At 43.0% G+C, this 18,929-nt stretch overlaps 2 protein-coding genes across 2 annotated transcripts in view; one reads left to right on the forward strand and one right to left on the reverse strand.

The window, feature by feature from the left end:
• snd1 (staphylococcal nuclease and tudor domain containing 1) overlaps positions 1 to 18,929 on the forward strand; it is a 180,119-nt gene that overhangs the window by 68,053 nt on the left and 93,137 nt on the right. The window lies entirely within an intron of this gene.
• On the reverse strand, positions 13,039 to 16,067 carry lrrc4.1 (leucine rich repeat containing 4.1). The gene has a single exon (XM_053314117.1). It carries the CDS (start codon positions 15,901 to 15,903, stop codon positions 13,039 to 13,041), a length of 2,865 nt encoding a protein of 954 aa, XP_053170092.1. The 5' UTR covers positions 15,904 to 16,067.

The raw sequence follows: 18,929 nt of genomic DNA on the forward strand, positions 1-18,929 counted from the left end.
AATGTTTTCACACACACAGTATACTACTCACTGTATTCAACACATTTTAAAATCTTTTTGTTTCTTGCCCTTTCTCTTGACATTGGTCTACATTTTTTTTTGCCATATTTGAGGCTGGAGAAAGCCGTAAAAGTGAGTGATGGAAAGAAATAGGATGTGGGGCATCGGTGTGTTTTCACATTCCTAGAAAAACACATTTCTGAAATTATTATTGAACCTGAGGCCAGAATACTGAATATGTTTCATAAATGATTGATGCAGCAGGAAGAAGAAAAGGCTTCTATTGTCTAGTGTCTTTATTTGCCTTTTTGTTTGCATTTCCCCCAGTTGTACTCTAGTCCCTCTCACTTAAAAAGAAAATAGCCAAACTACATATTGAATTTTGATCTGACTGTGAATTCTGCAGGCAGCCAGCCAGTTAGCCAGCGGCTGTGTCAATAGACGTGTCTTTACCTGTCTCATTACTCGGGCTGCTATTCTTCCTTTAGCTGCTATTGTTCTCCTTCTCTACTAAAAAAAACAAAAAAAAAACAGTTTTGTATGCATTTATGTTTAATTCTCTCACTTTATTCCGTCTGTCAACACAGTCCAGCTGGTGATCGCTAGAGACGACAGAAAGGGAGAGAGAAAACTACCGGAAAATAAAGAGTGTATGTTTTTAATTGAGAGTTGGGAGTTGCTATGGCATCATAAACCATGTTACTGAATGAGGCCATGCTAGTAGGGCACACTCTGTAGTTCAATAGCTGACTGACCGTTGGACCCGTTTTAGGCTCTCTGGCTTTCTGTCACCAGTGAGGTTATATCAATGCCAATGTTAGTCATTTAAAAGGCAACTTATTAAAGCAAATTAACTTGTAGTAATTTGGTTAATAAACAAGGTGGAAAATGTGGTAACATTTTTTGTTACACTGGATTTTCCAACATGAAACAATTAATTAATAATTAAAATCAAAAAGTTGGAGAATACCTCTGCTTTGACTAGCATTCTTACTCTCCTTGTGTCTTCTTGTTAAGCCGCCTTTCGTCAGCTGATTCTCCTTCATCTTTTATATCTCCACACAAGGTAGCGCCATGCCTTTTTGTTGTTTTTTTTGTTTTTTTTAAGTATGCTGTTATGTGTTATCTTGCTTCGCCATTCATCCCACTTGACTAGCATTTTCAAGATCTTCACTTAAAGGAATGTCACTACTCGCACGTGCACACAGGCTTCTGTTGTCCCTTTTTGTGTTGTCACAGTTGTCTTTAATTACCCCCCTCCTCCTTAGTGATTGTGTGCGCATGTCACTTTTAGTAACCTCTTTTAAGTCTTCCAGTTTTGAGCCTGACCCACAAGGAAAATTCTCTTACACACAGCTGCTTGCACATTGTCTCCCACTCACACACACATACCCACACACATAGCCAAATCTCCCTCCTGTGTCGCCTTCTGAGCTGCTGGCCGCTAGGTGTTTATCTAAACATGAACACTGTTTGACACCTCAAGAAAAAAATGGCATCGGATGCAGAATTAACACTCTACACATATTCATCTCTAGCAATTCAATTCTGATAACATTTTTAAGCAACTCCTGCATAAAACACGGTCGATTATTGACATGTAATGCAAGAATAATTTTAATTAATTACATTTTTTTTCTCCTCACTCAATTCTCACTATTGTAGTTTGGCCTACATAGCACACAGTACTAGTAACGAATGTCCTTCACCATATGTTGGTTGAATCTCTGATGAGCCCCTATGAGGAAATGGCTCCAGGCCTCTATGCTTTATTGATGCATAGATTGATTCTATTCTGTTGATGACTGTGACACAACCGTGAAACATATTGACAGTTTTGACGGACACATTTGCATACATCTCTTTTTGTTACCCCCACCATGCACACATCTGATACATACATAGATCCAATGCAATAAAGCGGTATATTGATGCTACTTCCATTGCTCCGCAGCCACTGTCAGCTGTAACTTTACTTTTATCTGGCACTTATATGTAGGGACCTATTTTGAAGAATCATTTTCTCAGTAATCATCACTAACAGTCGTGCAAGAGGGCTGATGTGGGGGTGTGTGTGTGTGTGTGCACAGGCCAGCGCAGAGCAGATACTAGCCTCTAATGGTTCCCTTGACAGCCTGCTACATCGACATTGCCTTGGCTGTAGGGTTAGAAAACGTACCACACACACATTTGGACATGCGCACACACACTGTTCGGTTTCTGTGCCTTTTCTCCCACTCTGTCTCTATGATGGCAGAATTTACATATGGTTGATGGAGAGCAACACACACTCCCTGCTGTGCACACGCCATCTTCACCGGTTCTCTTCCCCATGTCTACTATCTGTATGTGTGTGTGTGTGTGTGTGTGTGTGTGTGTGTCTCTCGCTGTTTCATGTCAGTCCTTCTGTTACTCACTCGCTTATTGAGTTGTCAACGTCTGGCCCCTGCTGCGTAGAGGGCACACCTACCCAGACCTGCCATCTCCTCTTGTCTTGTCCTTTTCTTTCTCCTCTCGCCTTTTTTTCCCATCGCTTTCACAAAAAAACTCTTTATCTCTGTCTGTGTGTGTGTGTGTGTGTGTGTCTACCTGCAGTAAGAGGGAATATAGCCTCAAAGATAAGAATAAATAAGCGATAAATGAAGTCCAAAAAGAGGAGAGATTTGAAGCCATAATCCTTTGCCGGCTTACCCCAGCACAACGTCCTCACGCCTTGCACCCTTATCCCCATCTCAGCATCTCCTTCCATCTACCTCCTCTCTCATTCTGTTGCTTTATGTTCCTTACCAAGGAGGGGGGCTATCTACGAAGGGCTATCTAAGCGGCTGTGTCAGCGATAGGCAACTTCCGCCCCCCCCTCCCCTCCACACCCCTATACCCCACCTTTCTTTTTCTATGTTTTCCCAGAAGAGAGAGTTGGGGGGGCATAAAGGGAAACACAAGCCTGGCAAAATCTTTTCAAAATACCAACGGGGATTGAGCTCTCAGCTTTGAATTCAGACAGATAAAGCTAATGGCAGAAGTGGGCGACAGACAGAGAGCTGTGCGTATGTGTGCATGAGCATAGCTTCAATCGAGGCCAGCTATAGAAATGTAGTTCCTTTAAACCCCTTTGCTGGCTAGATCTCTCTCTGAATGTGCAGGGGTGTATGCAGGGGAAGTTCCAAGAAAGGCTGGCTAGGGCACTGCAGTTTCTTAAAATGCTTTCGTTGCCAAGCTGCATCTATCTTCAAGTGAGGGTGTTTGCTGCTGTGTGTGTGTGTGTGTGTGTGTGTGTGTGTGTGTGTATGGTTCAGTTAACGCTACTTCCAAGAGCTAAATTTCATCACCGTAACAGGGAAATCTGAACACATCGCTGCTCTGTCCAGGATAAAACAGTTTTTTTTTTTTGCATCCAGTAACTACAGACAAGGTTTTGATCACCTGCCATCTATTGCCAAGAATCACGGTAGCTGTAGATGTCAGGAGATGTTGTTGCTAATAGCACCGCGGCCTCTTGTGTTCTTGCAGTGCTGACATTTAGCAGTAAAGTCTGACACACCCACAGACACAAAAAGGCTCGCTCCTGCATGGATTTTATAAGGCTGCTCCATATTGTTTGTCTGCCACCTCATCGCTACTTTTCACAGAGAATTGACACATATTGTATGTACATTCTCACACACACACACAAACTCACAGAGTTATTATCTCCTGGAACAATACTAATAGATGCATGTACTGCTGTGAGCAAACAGTTTGTGCCTGTGCTGCCAACAGAGTGGGAGGGTGTATGCTTGCCAAGTCTCTTCTACCCTGAGACTCATCTAGTCCTCCTCTCCTCTCCTCTCCTCTCTCCCACCAATTATAAATCCAGAGCCACCTTTCTTTGTCTACCCATGCCATGTTTTCTACTTTTCTTTTATCATTTCCCTTCATCGCTTTCTTACTTCTCCCTTCGATATTCTTGCTTGACATTTTTTTTCTCTATCTCCAGGCACTGGTCCCTGATGTTTACATTCTTAGAGTACATCCCCAACTATGGCTCACATCTGGGTTTGTCAAGTCGTATTATTGCGACACCAAAACTATAATTGATGGACAAACATAAGCCTGCATGCACACACATACGTCTTTGATGTGTCCGGTTGTGATTAATTAGTTGGAGCGAGGGACACGATATCTGTGAGGGAAGCAGAAGAGTATAACCGGCTGTCTAATTATTGGCTCCCCCGTTGGGCAGGTACTCGTATATCAGCCAGGCCGACGAGGTCGCGCTCAGCTTGGGGCCACAGTGAGCCTCTGATTCACCTCTCATAGAATTTGTTTAGTTTTTTTATGAAATGCTTCACACAGCCCTGAAAACAATTACTGTCCAATGAATCTGCTGCTTTCATAAAAGTATGAGAAATAAATCCACCCTTATGCACACATTGCTATACTTGATATTATTTGTCATATGATGATATAAGATCTGTTCGGACACTGAAGGATTGGTTTTCTTGAAACTGTAAAATCACAAATTCTCTTCTTGAAGCAGATCTATTTTCTTCATGTATGTATTTAAAAGTTCCAATTTCTATTTACCAAGCTAGGCATTCATATTTTGTAATGTCCTCTTTTAGGTAGTCCCACTTTAGTTTTAGAAGATCTTACAAAGTTAGTTTTAGTGCATCTGACATTAATAAGCAGCTACTGGGTTTAAGTGTTCTCTGCTATCTGTTTCCTTGGCTAGCATACACTTTGATCAGCTTTAACGCAGAGGTGGCTTAGTTAGACTGGCACAGGTTATCCCACAGTCATTAATGCACAAGCTCTTCAGCACCTTGGACATCATTCATCTGTATTTCAAGTGTTTGTTTTAAACAAAGAGATTAATCCAGCCTTGACCAAAAACCACAGGAAATTACACAGTAACTAAATGTATTAAAGTCCAACCAGATTTACTTGAGGTCAGACTTGATGGGGAAAAAAGAATGCCCACAATGTTTACAAACAGTCTTATTATTTCATTGCTGTCTCAGATCTGCCAGCAAACCCACATCCTCTTCTATTAAATAAAGGCTGTATTTTAAGTAAGCCCTTTTGGAAACACTGTTTATTTGGGATCCATTAAAACTTGTGGCTGGGATCAGCGCCTGGACCCTGCCGCCTCATAAAAACAGCTTTTAAGCTTATTTCCCCTCCCTCTCTGTTTTGAGTATCTGATGGTTGAATCCATGCTTTATACCACTTAGATTAAGTAATGAAACAGGCTGACAAATGCCCGCCTGCTAAATAATAAATACTCCAATTGGGGCAAAAAATACTTCCCTATCTAGAATGCAGCGGGGGCTTCACTCGTCCACAGCCAACAGAGGTTGGCTATTGATTTGTTTGATCTTTACAGATCACTGCTGACCCAAATGCACACACACACACATTTAAACACACACAGCAGTTTGCTGCAGCGGCTGAATAATTCTGCCACCCCATGAAAACTATGTTTCAACCCAAGGATGCTGTACGCAGTTCGTCAAAGCTTTCATCTTGACGTTGCTTTCATGTGCCATACTGTGCTCAGCAGTGCCCATTTTCTCAGCAAGTCTTTGACATTAGCACACTGCTTGTCATCTCGCAAGTCCACATTGGTATAAATTCATGATCCTACAGTTGGCACAGAACAAATACGCCGCTATCGGTAATGTGTCAGATAGGGGCTTTTTATCTCTCGCAATCACCTTTTCAATTCTCCTCTTTCCTGTCTTTATTGCTCCTTATCCCCACACGTCTTGCCCTTCGTCTCTCTCTTTCTCGCTCTCCTTTTGTCGAGCACTTCTCTCACTCGTCGTCCCTTTTCCATCTGACGCTGTTGTCCTCTGACATACTAAATCAGGGTATCACAGATAATGTGCCGTTCTCGCTATCCACCTTGCTTAATTCTTTTACTTCGCTCTTTTGTTGTTTTTATCTATGCCTCTTTTCTTTAGTAGTACAGGAGGATATTACACTCACTCTTATTCCAGCAAAGATGAAATCCCAGAACTCCTTTTGTAACCATCACACTCTGCTTGTTTAATTGAATATAAAGTAAGAAAGACTCCATTTCCCCTCTTTTTCTTTAATCTGTGCATGCAGCATAAAGGAAACAGGTTTTCTTGTCAATACTCTGTATGTGTGCTTTCTTGTCATTCATTGGCTCTGGAAGCAAGCTTCTAGTTGGTTGAATAAATTATAGGAAGTGAGGGATATTTCACACACTAATCAGTAACCTATATTTACTACAGTGTACTATTCAGTCAATGCTGTTTCTGTAGCTAGGGATATATAGGCTTGATGTAAAGAATTTGGAAACTGAGGTTTCATTAAACAGAAGCAGAATCAGGGAGCTTGTGCTTAGTTTCAGTTGTAAGTGATAGAAAACATGTTAATACAGTCATCATTTAAACCGGTAGTTTCTCGTGTGTGTGTGTTTTTATGTATGTGTGTATGTGTGTGAGTGAATGACGGCTGATCCTGAGCACAGTATCCTCGGTGTCGCTGCGTCTGTGATGACCATTTCTCTTCAGGCTGTAAATCTCAACAGAAGCAGTAAAGTTAATGGTCAATAGCCTCATTTTTTTTGCTATGTGTGTATGTGCTTTCTTGTGTGTGTGTCTGTGTGTCTTTATTTCTGTTTGCAAGCGCGCAAAAAACCTCAACATCCCCTCCTCACGTGTGTCTCTGTCCCCTGTTTGCTGCTCTCACTGGACATAATTTACTGGACACACACCTCAGCCTCAACTACTGGACAGGATCATAAAAGTAAGGCTTCATTGTCCCTGGTTAAGAAAACACAGGGATGCTTTTCACCCTCCAAAAGGGCAATTAAATCCGTCGCACACAAGGAGTAACACACTTGAGTGGTCCTCCACATGGCAAAAATAGCACACACAACCCACCTTCCATTCAGTCTACCTCTATAAAATCTGTTATCATGCACCTATTAAACACTAAAGTCTCGATAATACTGGGCTTAATGCCAACGGTATACTGTGCTGAAAAATTTTCGTCCACCTCTGTTGACCCCAGTAACAACAAATCATACCACCAGCTGGTCACTGAATACGTCTATTTACATCCATTTCCACACAGTTAAAGACAGATGCGCCAGCAAACGTGAACCTGCCATCACTGTTTTTCTCCAAATCAGTTACATCTTAATTTCCTCCCCTTCATATTCCAAAGAAAATTAATATATTTAATGCAATGTATATAAGTTGTATGCTCAACAGAGAATGGCGTATTTATTTAATCATTTAATCAGTGGAGATAAAATCACAAAGCCAGAAATTTGAATTAGGGTGACATCTGAATCTTGCATCCCATCCGGTCCCTTTTATTTGACACAAGGACCAAAGAACCCTGACTCATGTTGACTCACAAGGCAGCATGCTCGCAGGCCTGCTTAGAATAGCTTCCTGTCTGCTCCACTAGCACACTGGCTAGTGCACACACCAAAATCCTAGCGCATGCAGTCTCCAGTGCACATACTCTGTAGCATAAACTAGTGATGCAAAATGTAAGCTGTTACGTTAATTTGATCAGCTATGTCATTTATCAATAATATATTCATTGTAAAAATATAATAAAATACATGATGCAAGACAATTTCAAGCAATTTAAATTGATTAATTTTCAGTATAGTCCAAGTAAATCATGTACCTGGTATATAAATTGAAATGATATTGCTGCTCCTGCATCCACTATACTTGTCCATATTAACTTAATATCCACACAGATTTGCAAAGATTAAACATCATAATGATGCACGACTTGCAGGCTGAAAATATGAATTATATAAGATTCAACATGCAAGGCACAAAGACCTTCTTTTATCAACAGAAAGGGCACCCATATATATATATATATTACTTTTGCTGTATTGTAAAAACAACAACCATGCACCCAGCCTGTATAACAAACTATATGGTATTGAAATCCTAATGTTCTAGCACATAAAACACCCACATAGATGGAAACATTGTTGCCAGTGATGAACGGATATTGTTGTGCTGACTGATGCTGGCTGGAACATTTTAATGGAGATTGATCACCAGTTAATTATTAATATTTCTACCATAAACACTGTCATATACAAATGAACACACACACTGATTGAGAAATATAACCACTTTGGGGGAAGCAGAAGATGTTTCAACATTAAAGATGGACATTCTTTCCACTGTAGTGACAAGTGTGGATCTTTAGTTGATAAATGGCTGATGCAATTGAGATTATAATGTCTATTGGTCTAGGTCATTCAAATGAAATCATTTATTTTAGCCATCTTCTGTGCCTCAGCGCCTGGTAATTTACTGTGAGGGGGGGAAAAAAGCCTAATTAAGAGATCGCATCAAAATAATTGGGTTTCAAACTATCCAAACGACCCTTTTTAAGATCAGAATGAGCTTCTTTTTTTAAATTGAATGGGTGAAAGTATGCTTTTTGTTTGTTTTTTGGCTGCTGGCTAAAGGGCTTTGACCTGTAAAATTCAGTGTCCTCTTCATCACACTGAAAACACATACGCATACACACGGTTGCACTGTTGCAGTTATCGTCCCTGCAGTTCCATTTGTGCTGACCTCTTGATCCTCCTATCCTCTCTGCCTTCATATTCACCGGTGTCCCTCCCTCAAGTACCCCCAGTGGTCCTGTCCATTACTGGTATCAGCACTTCTTATCTGCTGCACTTCGCTATGGTAACACCACTGTCAATCCCCCCCGCCTCCCCTACCACCACACCCCTTGTGGTGCAGTCCAGGCCATTCACCAATCATGCAGGAGCCATGATGGCCAGGCTATATATCCCCCATTCCATCTGTAGCTGGCACTCTTGCATCACATTTGCTCTGCTTACTCCTCTCCCAAGCGCCTTTGCTCTCTCTTTTCCTCTCACTCTCACTGCTTTGCTTTCCCCTCTTTTGGTATCTGTACTTATTCTTTGTCCTTTTTCTTATTTCAATTGTAATTTAATCAGTTTTTAATTGTTCTGTCCCCCTTTTTTTTCTTCCTCCATATTCTCTCTCTGTCATTTCTCTCTCCTTCTCTTCTCTCCCAGCTCTTATATGTAGTTGTTTTAGTCTCCCAGAAACACTTCTTTCATCAGCTACCTTATACAGCTCTGCTACATTTTTCGGTCCACATCTTTTTTTTTTTCTATTGCTGTTTCCTCTTTGCTTTTTACAACAAGTCCCCTCTCTTACCCTTAATGTTTTTTTGCCATTGACATTTACTTTCATTACCACTTATTTTCTACCTCCTCTTACTCCAATTCTGCATCCTTTTTCTTTCCCTCCCTTTCCAAGCTCTGTGAGCTGTGGGTAAATAGGTGCATCTTGCCTTGCTTCCTCTTTCAAATGGCTTCATGATTGCTAATGAAGCTCACAGACAGGAAAAAAAAAAAGAAAAAAAAAACATGACACAGAGGAGGAAGGGATGGAGCGAAGGAGTGTTTCCCATGGAGACGGGCCCTTCGGTGGCTGGCTAGCTGATTGGCTGATTGATGACCCTGTAGCCATGTTGACTGATTATTATGACAGAGCCTTTTATAGCACAGTGCAGTGTTGTATGTGACTGCATAACACAACATACTTTGGTATTAGGCAGTATGGTGTAGCATAAGCCCCATCATGCTACACCAATACTGAGGCATAGATGAATGCAATACAGTACGGCCAAGCTTATGACACGATGCCATAACACAGCTTAGTGCTTAATATAGTTCCTACATCTGTTCATACAACTGTTCACAATCCATCTAACCCATTTACACAATCCATTTTATGCTATAGTACAAACAGCACATACAGTACTGATACCTTTTTGTTTTTTTTACATGTTTGAACGTTCCTCTCACATGCTTCACATTAGAGACAATTCAGAATCCGCTCTCTGCCTTTGCATAGATATGTGATCAAAACAATTGTGAGTAAAAAAAACTGGAGTGGGAGACGAAGGCATGGTGTTGGTGGTATGAGTCAGTGTAGTGACAAATGGTCAGTGCAGTATGAAATGGGCATTTTAAATGTGAGGTTCAGATTGATCACGCTATGCTCTCTCACTTTTTCCTGATGCTTTCTCCATTATCTTCGCCAAGTTTTACAACCCCTGGACTATGCAGCTCTTATTCTTTTTCTCTTTTTTTAGATGTAACCCAGCATACAACAGAAAATATAGCCAGCACAAGGAGACCATACATTGACAAATGCAGACAGATATGCATGTCTGATCTATTCAGCTCATTCTTGCATATGCAGAAAATGCTCAGTGTTTAAAATGCAAGCTGAGTCATTAACATGCATTGCGAGAAGGTGAGAATAGCAAGAGCTTTAGTTGATTTGATTATGTCTGATATTTGCCTAAGTGACCAGTTGTGACGGCCCTGGGTGTACTGCAGTAGGTTATTTTTACCCCAAACCAGTGACAGTTGTTGGAGGGTAATATAACTCTGATAGTCATGACCACTTTGTATGTAATCACACCTCTTTATTAACCGAAAAATGCTGTTTATGCATTGCCTTTTGGTTGGATGAAAAAGTTTTTTCTTATCTGTCTCTGTGTTCTTCACTATCTTAAATGCCAGACATCCTTCCATTTCCAAATAGAGTCCAGTGTCCGGCCTCCACAAGGGAAGGAAGAAAATGTTGCTCTTCCCTTTTTTATGTAGTAAAATTATTTTTCTCTGATTTTCTGGCAGATTTTTTTTCTGCCTGCGTTTTGAAGCACGACTGTTCCATCCCTGTTCACACTCCAAAAGTAATCTCACTTCATTAGGATCATGCCAACCTCATAATGTAGTACAATGTTAGAAGACATTTGAATTGTGCATTTACAACAAATGGTGTCTTACTTGATGTGCACTAAAATAAGAAAATGTTAAAAACAACAACAACAACAAAAATACTTAAATAATGCTCCTGCTCTCCTTTTTCAGTGGTCCTCTTAAATTTCCATCTCTTACTCCCTCTCCCTTTACCACCTCCTACTTTATCTGAGCTGGACTGTCACCCTCACAAACACACGTCACTCTGCTCTTCTGATAGCTTCTACTGTAGGTTAAACACGTCACAAGCTCTCAGCTAAACTCTACACTCTTTTGATGCACCATATCAACCTCTCTCCTCTTTTTACATTTGTCACTTAGATCAAAATGCTAGTGTCGGAGAGACAAACTCCCTAACCGGCTTTCCATTCTCCACCCTTGCTACTGGTTACGTCAGTGGTGTTGTCAACTACACTACTAGGCCAAAGCTTTGCCAGCCTGCACAGGCCTGCAACCGTATATCTGATGAAGTCATGCTTCCCTAGAAATTAGTTACTTTGTTTTTAGATTACTTTTATTTCAGAATTGTGCAGCTTTATAGGGGTTCATGAGAAGGGAATATCTATATTTGCTGTTACAATTATAGTCCATGCAGCATTCAGTCACTGCCATGGAGTTCTTTTGTAGTATTCTCTTTGTCATCTGTCACCCACTCATTGCTTCCTCAGTCATATAATCTGCTCTTTACTTCTGTGTACTCCCATGGTAGTTTATTCTGCCTTTTTTTGCGTTTTTCATCTAAATAAACCAGTGTTTGAGACACTGTCCCTAGTTTTGTGATTAAATAAGAGAAGAGACAGTTGAAAAGAGTAACGGTAGAAAAAAACACCACCACTTGGTCGTCAAGCTCTTTAACTGTGGTTTCTAAAATCAAACTGGGCCGCCTATCTAACGCATACACTAACCACTGTGTACATTGTATGTTATCTTTCCTTGTTAAGCAGAGAACAGTGAGGCTGTATTATGATTGAGAGGGGTGATATTGTCGAAGATGAAAAATGTACAGTTAACAGCAAGACCTGAATGCATTTGTCACCATAAAAAGCCCCCATACTGATTGATGATGGCACAACAGCTGGTAGTGCAATGAAAAGTGAAATGAGGATCTATATTTTGGCAAAGTGCAAGATAGTCTAAACACCAAACAATATTTCACATTAATTTATCACCTTTTTCACCCATTAGATACAATATGATTTCAGCCTGTAATGTAGAAAAAGAGCTACGTTCACATCAGTGAAAAGCAGTCTGTGATGACGATTTCAATTAGCATTGAATCTTACATCATTGCATATCTTTACTAGGTTGTGGACACACCATTCCTTCAGTTTTTAACATCTTAATGCATTTGTTGAACTAAATAATTTATATTAAAAACATGCTTTTGACCAACCACACCTTGATGAAGCACCATGACACTCACTGATGATGAGCTGAACAAACTCTTCCCGTACATGTAAAGAACATAATAATTGGAGATGTTGAGAGAGCACCATCCACCTCTGCACTGTGAATCATTCTGCCTGAGTCATTCAGCACATGCAGGGTTAAAGTATAGCTGCAGCGTCTTACTGCAGTGTCTAAAGCATTTGGCTGATCGTTACAGTATACGCCAGGAGAAGAAAGGGAAAAAAAACATCTCTCTCTAATACTTCCTTTTTTTTTCTTCCAAAAATCCTTTTTATTGCATTTATAACATTTGGCACAGTACAAATTCTTGGTGCTTTTACAAGATAAACCTGTAAAGATCGACACTGACCTTTTTTCGGTTTTGTTAAAGAAAGTCTTCTCTGTATAAATATTTTTCTTATCACTGCATTCTCTGTAGCACGGTGTAAAAATCACACAGAATGCCCCTTTTTAAAACAAGTCTACCCTCATTTGTCAAAGTCAAGACAGCATCTTAAACAACTCATTGTTTTAAATAGAAGTTACAAGTTAGAAAATAGTTTCAATTTCTTTTTAATATATGTTTCTCTATCACCAGCCCATGGTAGTTTCAATTTGTCCATATATATATTTATTTATAAGCATGTACAACAAGAAATCATCAGTCTTTTTAAGTTTGCACTCTGTACAAAAAGTAGTTCCTGTCCTTTTTTTGTTGTGCATTCTATTGCATGATTTTAGGAGGAAAGGACAGAGGGAGTGAGGGACTGGGGTGGGCAGGAGCAAGGAACCTAGGGAAAGGAGTGGGAGCCTTTTTTGGGGCCTTTTTAAATCTGAGTTTCCTGTACCTTCTCCTTGGTGTGAGTTTTTATGACAAAGGGCTCAGCCATTGCTGTGATGGTGCTGGGCAAGGTTCGAGGCAGAGAGTTCCCAACATTGTTGTCTGTCCATTTAGCCCCATGGCCAGTTGGTTTATAGGTGTTATATTTGGGCTTAAGAGTGCTGTAGTCCACTTTATGGGGGCTGTAGTCCACTTTGTGCGGACTGTAATCAAGTTTAGGTCTCTGAGTGTGGGGACTAAAATCAGACTTAAAGGCGCTGTAATCCGCTTTGTGAGGGCTGAAGTCGGTCTTGAAGGCGATGTAATCAGTTGTAGTTTTATGGGTGGCGTAAGGGTCCTTGGGTTTGTAGGTACTGTCAGGTTTAGATCTCTGGGCACTGTAGTCCATTTTGGGTTTAGGCTGAGTGCTATAGTCAGGCTTATAAGGGCTGTAATCAGGTTTAGGTCTCGGGTGAGTGCCAAAGTCGGGTTTGAATGGACTGTATTCAGCCTTAGGTTTATGCTGTGTGTTGTAGTCTGACTTTAATGGGCTGTAGTCATGTTTAGGTTTTGGCTGGGTACTGTAATCCCGTTTGAATGGGCTGAAGTCAGTTTTCTGTCTGGGCTGAGTGCTGTAATCTGGTTTGAAAGGGCTGTAGTCCGTTCTAGTTTTTGGGTGGGTGCCAAAGTCCGGTTTGAATGGGCTGTATTCCGGTTTAGGTTTGTGAGTGTTAAAGTCCTGTCTAAATGGGCTGAAGTCAGGCTTTGGTCTATGAAGGCTAAAATCTGGTGTAGATTTGTGAGTGCTGTAGTCTGGCATGGATTTGTGGCTACTGAAGTCCATATTTGGCTTATATGTGGTATACTCAGCCTTCGGCTTGTGAAGGGTGAAATCAGGCTGGGGTTTGTATTCGGCCTTGGGTTTGTGAAAGCTGTAGTCAGTCTTGTGGCTGATAAAGTCCAGTTTGTGTATGCTGTTATGGTCCCGGATTTCAGGCAATGAAAGAGCCGCCTCTTGAGCTGCAGACGCGGGTGGTGGAAGGTCCTCCTCATCCACCTGGATAATCTCCACAGTACGGGCAGCTGCCACTGTGCTCCTCTGCTGGTGGCGCTTTCTCAGTTTGTAGAAGGCGACGAGCATGACAGCAGCCAGCATTGTAACTGCCACAAAGCAACCTATTATTATCTTGGTAGTTTTCATCATTTCATCCAGACTTGGGCCAGACTTGCCGGGCTTGCCAGTGGCACCTTTGACTGCTGGCACCACAGATGGCTTGGCTGCACCTGGTGGGCTGTCAGTGCTTTGCAGCAACACAGTTGGTGTGGAGATGAAGACTGGCTGAAAGACAGAGGGAGAGGCAGTTGTGGTTGTTGTCCCCTGGCCTACCCCTCCTCCTCCAGCTACTCCAGCCCCTGCAGCAGCAGCTGTGGTTGTGGTCGTTTTAGGTTTTGGCATCTCTGTGGTTGGCCCCAAGACCTCCACAGTCACCGTGGTAAAGTAACTCAAGTTGGATGTATTAAGCTCAGGTGCACTCACATTGAGGTAGGCCGAGGCATTAGAGTTCCCGGCTGCATTGGACACCATGCAGGTATAGGTGCCAGTGTCTGCTGCCAGGACATTTGAGAAATTAAGGGTACCATCATTGAGGACTGATATTCTCAGATGACTTGTGGCATGTGTCAGGATAGTCCCATTGGGTAGGAGCCAGCGTACTGAAGACATTGGGGCTGTGCGGCAGCGAAGTTCAGCCACTCGTCCTGCTGAGATGTTCAAGTCCCTTGGTGCATCAGCTATGAATGGGGCAGAACACTGGGTTGCAGCTCCCTCACCTCGGTCCACCTCAACAAGCTGTCGACCTCTCATGCTGGCAGGTGAGTGACAGCGCCCACAGCAAGTAGAGTTGGTAGGGATATACTCTCTTAGCCAGCGTGCTAACCATACAGCCTCACAGCCACAGTTCCAAGGGTTATGGTGGAGATGGAGCTCCACCAGGTACCTGAGCGGGGAGAACAGATCATGTGGCACAGCGCTCAGATTATTATGGGCAAGATTAAGCTCCACCAGTGAAGATAGGTCGTCAAAGGCATTGCGCTCTATCACTGTGATCTGTGAGTTCATCACCCATAGCTTTTTCAGAGAGCGCAGGCCTTTGAAGGAGCTTGGCTTAATCTCTGGGAAATGATTTTCAGATATCTCCAGCTCTTCCAGGCCCTTGAGAGGACTCAAGTTTGGCATATCACCCCTTATGTTGCACATGCCCAGATTGAGGTACTTGAGGTTCTGTAGGCCCTCAAAAGCTCCTTCTGAGATGTACTCCAGTTTCCTTAACTCTCCCAAGTCCAGTCGCATGAGGGAGGGCACCCTGTTGAAGGCGTAGGAGGGAATACTCTCAATGGGGTTGTTCCTCAGCCACAGTTCTCTTAATTTAGACAGGTACTCAAAGGCCCCACTGGGCACCACTGTCAACCGGTTGTCAAACAGCTCCAGTGTGTTGAGGCTGGTTAGTCCATTAAACGCGCCCACCTCAATCTGCCGTATGGCATTTCGCCCAAGCTGGAGCACCTCAAGGTGGTGCAGGTGGCGGAAGGAGTCAGCCTGCACCGCCTCGATGGCGTTTTCCATTAGATTGAGGTGTCGCGTGTTGGCAGGAATGCCGGGGGGCACACGAGTGAGGCCACGTCGGGTGCACACCACCTTCCCCTGCTGATTACTGCAGGAACACTGCGGTGGACAGCCCTGGGGTCCTTGAGATACCGCCGCCCCTGCCAAGGCCAGGGAGGCGCTGCTCCACGCTCGCGCCATCAGGAAGACTACACAGAGCAGGGCGGCTTTCCTGGCACGATGCACAGCTACCCGCCCCAGGAGACTCATGATGTGGCACGTTCATAATTCAGCATCATCTGGGGGGGAGGATGGGGGTGTTTGAGGGCTTTGGGGACAGGGAAAGTAGCTGGTTGGCTAGTTGTAGTGTTAAGGGGACCAGAGTAAAGAGGTTAAGGAAACTGAAGAGGACAACGGGGAAACATGGGCTTTGGATGCTTGCTAAAGGGGCAAGTGGACTTGACCTATCCTTCAATTAAACAATGCTTTTATTTCCATGAACTGTGATCAGGGGCAAAAAGAGAGAAGAGGGTAAATAGGGCTGGCTTTTCTGAAATATGTGTATGAGAAGGACATGATGATAAATCAAGCAACCAAAAACCTTATTACAAGACAGAAGGGAGGGTAGGGTGTTACAAATTGAAGCAAAGAGGGGTTGAAACACTAGACACCTACCTCAAGTTATTATTACAGGTCCTTGAACTGAGATATATAGCTTCCCTCCTTTTTGCAATCAGAAAGAGCTGTGGGGTTCAGATCAGATGTATGTATATCCAAAGAGCAGCAAAGAAAGCCTTTTATATTTGCTCTGTCAAAACAGGTATCAATGCCAAAGAGCTTAACCAAGATGAGCCCTGTTGTAAATCCACACATCCAAATAGAAAGGTTCGAAGGCCCTTTTGTGAGTGTTTTCTCTCCCTTTCCTTGTTAATCAGGAAAAAAAGAAAAGAAAAAAGATTGTAGATAGGAATCCAGTCAGGCTCCCAAAGCAGCAATGCTCCCGTGCTTGCTTCTTGCTGTTGGCTCTTCTTCTCTTGCTTGTCCTTGGAATCCGACAGTTGATCCCCCTGCTAGACACCTTACCCAGGTCTCCATAGCACAGGCGACCACACGAACACACACACAATTTTTTGTGCACCAAAAGCCAAGGCAGAAGGTACAAAAAAAGGGAAATAGGCGGGGGTGGGATTGGGGAAGGTTGAATGAAAATTCCACAGTCCTTTCCAATGTTCTTTGCCTTTTGTTGGCGATGGTTAGGAGTGGAGATTGACAAGCTGGGGGCTCGGGGGGGGGCAGACCCCCTCCTCTTTGTATTCCTCTGTTCACTTTTTAGTGGTCAATCAGTTGGTCGGTTGATCAGTCTGACAGCCCTTTTCCCTCTCTCTCTCTCTCTCTCTCTCTCTCTCGCTCTCTCTCTCCTTTGCTCCCCTTCTCAATGTGGCGTCGTGTCCACTTGATTTTTCTTATTCTTTTTGTCTTTTTTTTCCTCCCGGAGTGCTCGGCAGGGGTTGAAAAGGCTAGGCGGCACAAACACAAAACATTATCTTCTTCCTCCTCTTAACTAGCCACACACTCCAGCCTCGGCAGCCGCGGTGGCGACAGCAGCAATTGCAAACGCACACACACCATCCCTGCGAAGCACACAGCAGCAGTAGTGAGCACACACAGCAGCAGCTGCAGCCTGCCTCCCGTGCACTTCCCAATAATCCGTCAATTTCTTCTGAGGGGGAGTGGGGTGGGGGATGGAAGGGGGTGCTGGGAGGAGTGGGGGAGTTGTAGCTGGGTTGATCGAGGTGGGTTAGAGGGAGGAGGGGTGGTGCGCAGTTTCTCCTTCCTCTCTCCGGCTTGTTTCTTTTATCTTCTTGTTTTTTCAGTTCTTTTTTTCCTCCTCTCCTCGTGGTGATCAGCACCTCCTTGCTGATGCAGCGTCCGACTGGGGAGAGGAGCAAGACAGCGAAGGCAAGCGCTGGGTGAGCGCGCGGCTTACAGGCGTGACGTTAACAGTAGCGTCGATGTGGAAAGGATCCGTTGTAGCAGCAAAAGAGAGAGCGTGCGCTGGCTTGGATCTCTCTCTCTCTCTCTCTGACTCTCTCTCCCTCACCATCTCTCTCTCACTTGCTCTCTCACTCACTCTCTCTCTCTCTCTCTCTCTCTCTCTCTCTCTCTCTCTGCCTCCCTCCTGCTCTCTCTGCAGTGTCCTGAGGTAGTTGGGTGAGCTCAAAGCACTCAGACCTTTTTAGAGATCTACCTCTTCAAAAACCAGTTTGCTCCTGCTGTCCTCTGCTCTCTTTTTTAATGCTCATAGTCTCTTGTTTTGTGGCTTTCTGGGGCTTTGTATGGCTTAGGGGAATAGACAGTCTGTCCAAGCAAAAGGCTGAGATGGACAGTGGCATCCCCACAGCAACCAGATTTTAACCCCTCTATGCCCAGCAATAATCCAGCCATTCCAACGAGTCTGGCAAAGCTTTCCAGCATTTCTGTGGTGGCAAAGGCAGACAGATGGAACACTGTTTCTCTCACACTCTCGCTTCCCCTCTCTCTCATGATGCCCTCTGTCTTTCCTTGTCTGCTCTTTTTTCTTTTCTTTTTTTTAATCTTTCGATTTTCTTTCACTTTATTTCTCCTTACTCTCTCACTCTTCTTGTTTTGTCCTTTAGTGGAAAATAGAGGAACATGAATGGACTGCTGACGCATCCTGCTTGGAGCAGTGCTTGGGTTTGATGCAGTGTGTTTTGTGCATTAACTCCCCCCACCCACTACACCCTCACCCCTCCTCGCTGTCTTCCCTTCTCTGCTCACTCTTCGTCCGTCACTGTGTCACTATACTTCATCTCTGACTGTCTATCTCTGTTTACAATGTCATTCCAGCAAACTCACATTTGCATCCATTTTTGTAGCTCTGTTACTGTGTATATCACCTATTCCTTATTTAAGTTTTATCTTTCAGGTTGATAGAGCGTATGGCATGATATAAACAGTCCGCGCGTCTCTCCTCAGCACAATAGACATAAAAGTTTAGATTTTATGAATTTGATAAGGTTACTTTAATACCATACGTTAGATAAACGCATGCTTTCTTCCAAATCATGGCCAGAGGACGTTTTAATATGAGATGAAGTGAACAAATGTATTTATTTGAATACTGAAAATATACAAGTATAGTAGATGATAAAGGGAAATGGCAAAGCAAAATGTATGTTCTGTGGCTTAAATATTTTTATCCATTCTCCATCTCCCCTCCCATCACATATGCTTATGCAGGTAGTTAGAGCACTCTAAACAGGCAGGGCTTAACC

This window comes from Scomber japonicus, chromosome 23 (genome assembly GCF_027409825.1).
Source record: "Scomber japonicus isolate fScoJap1 chromosome 23, fScoJap1.pri, whole genome shotgun sequence".
NCBI classification, from domain to species: Eukaryota; Metazoa; Chordata; class Actinopteri; order Scombriformes; family Scombridae; genus Scomber; species Scomber japonicus.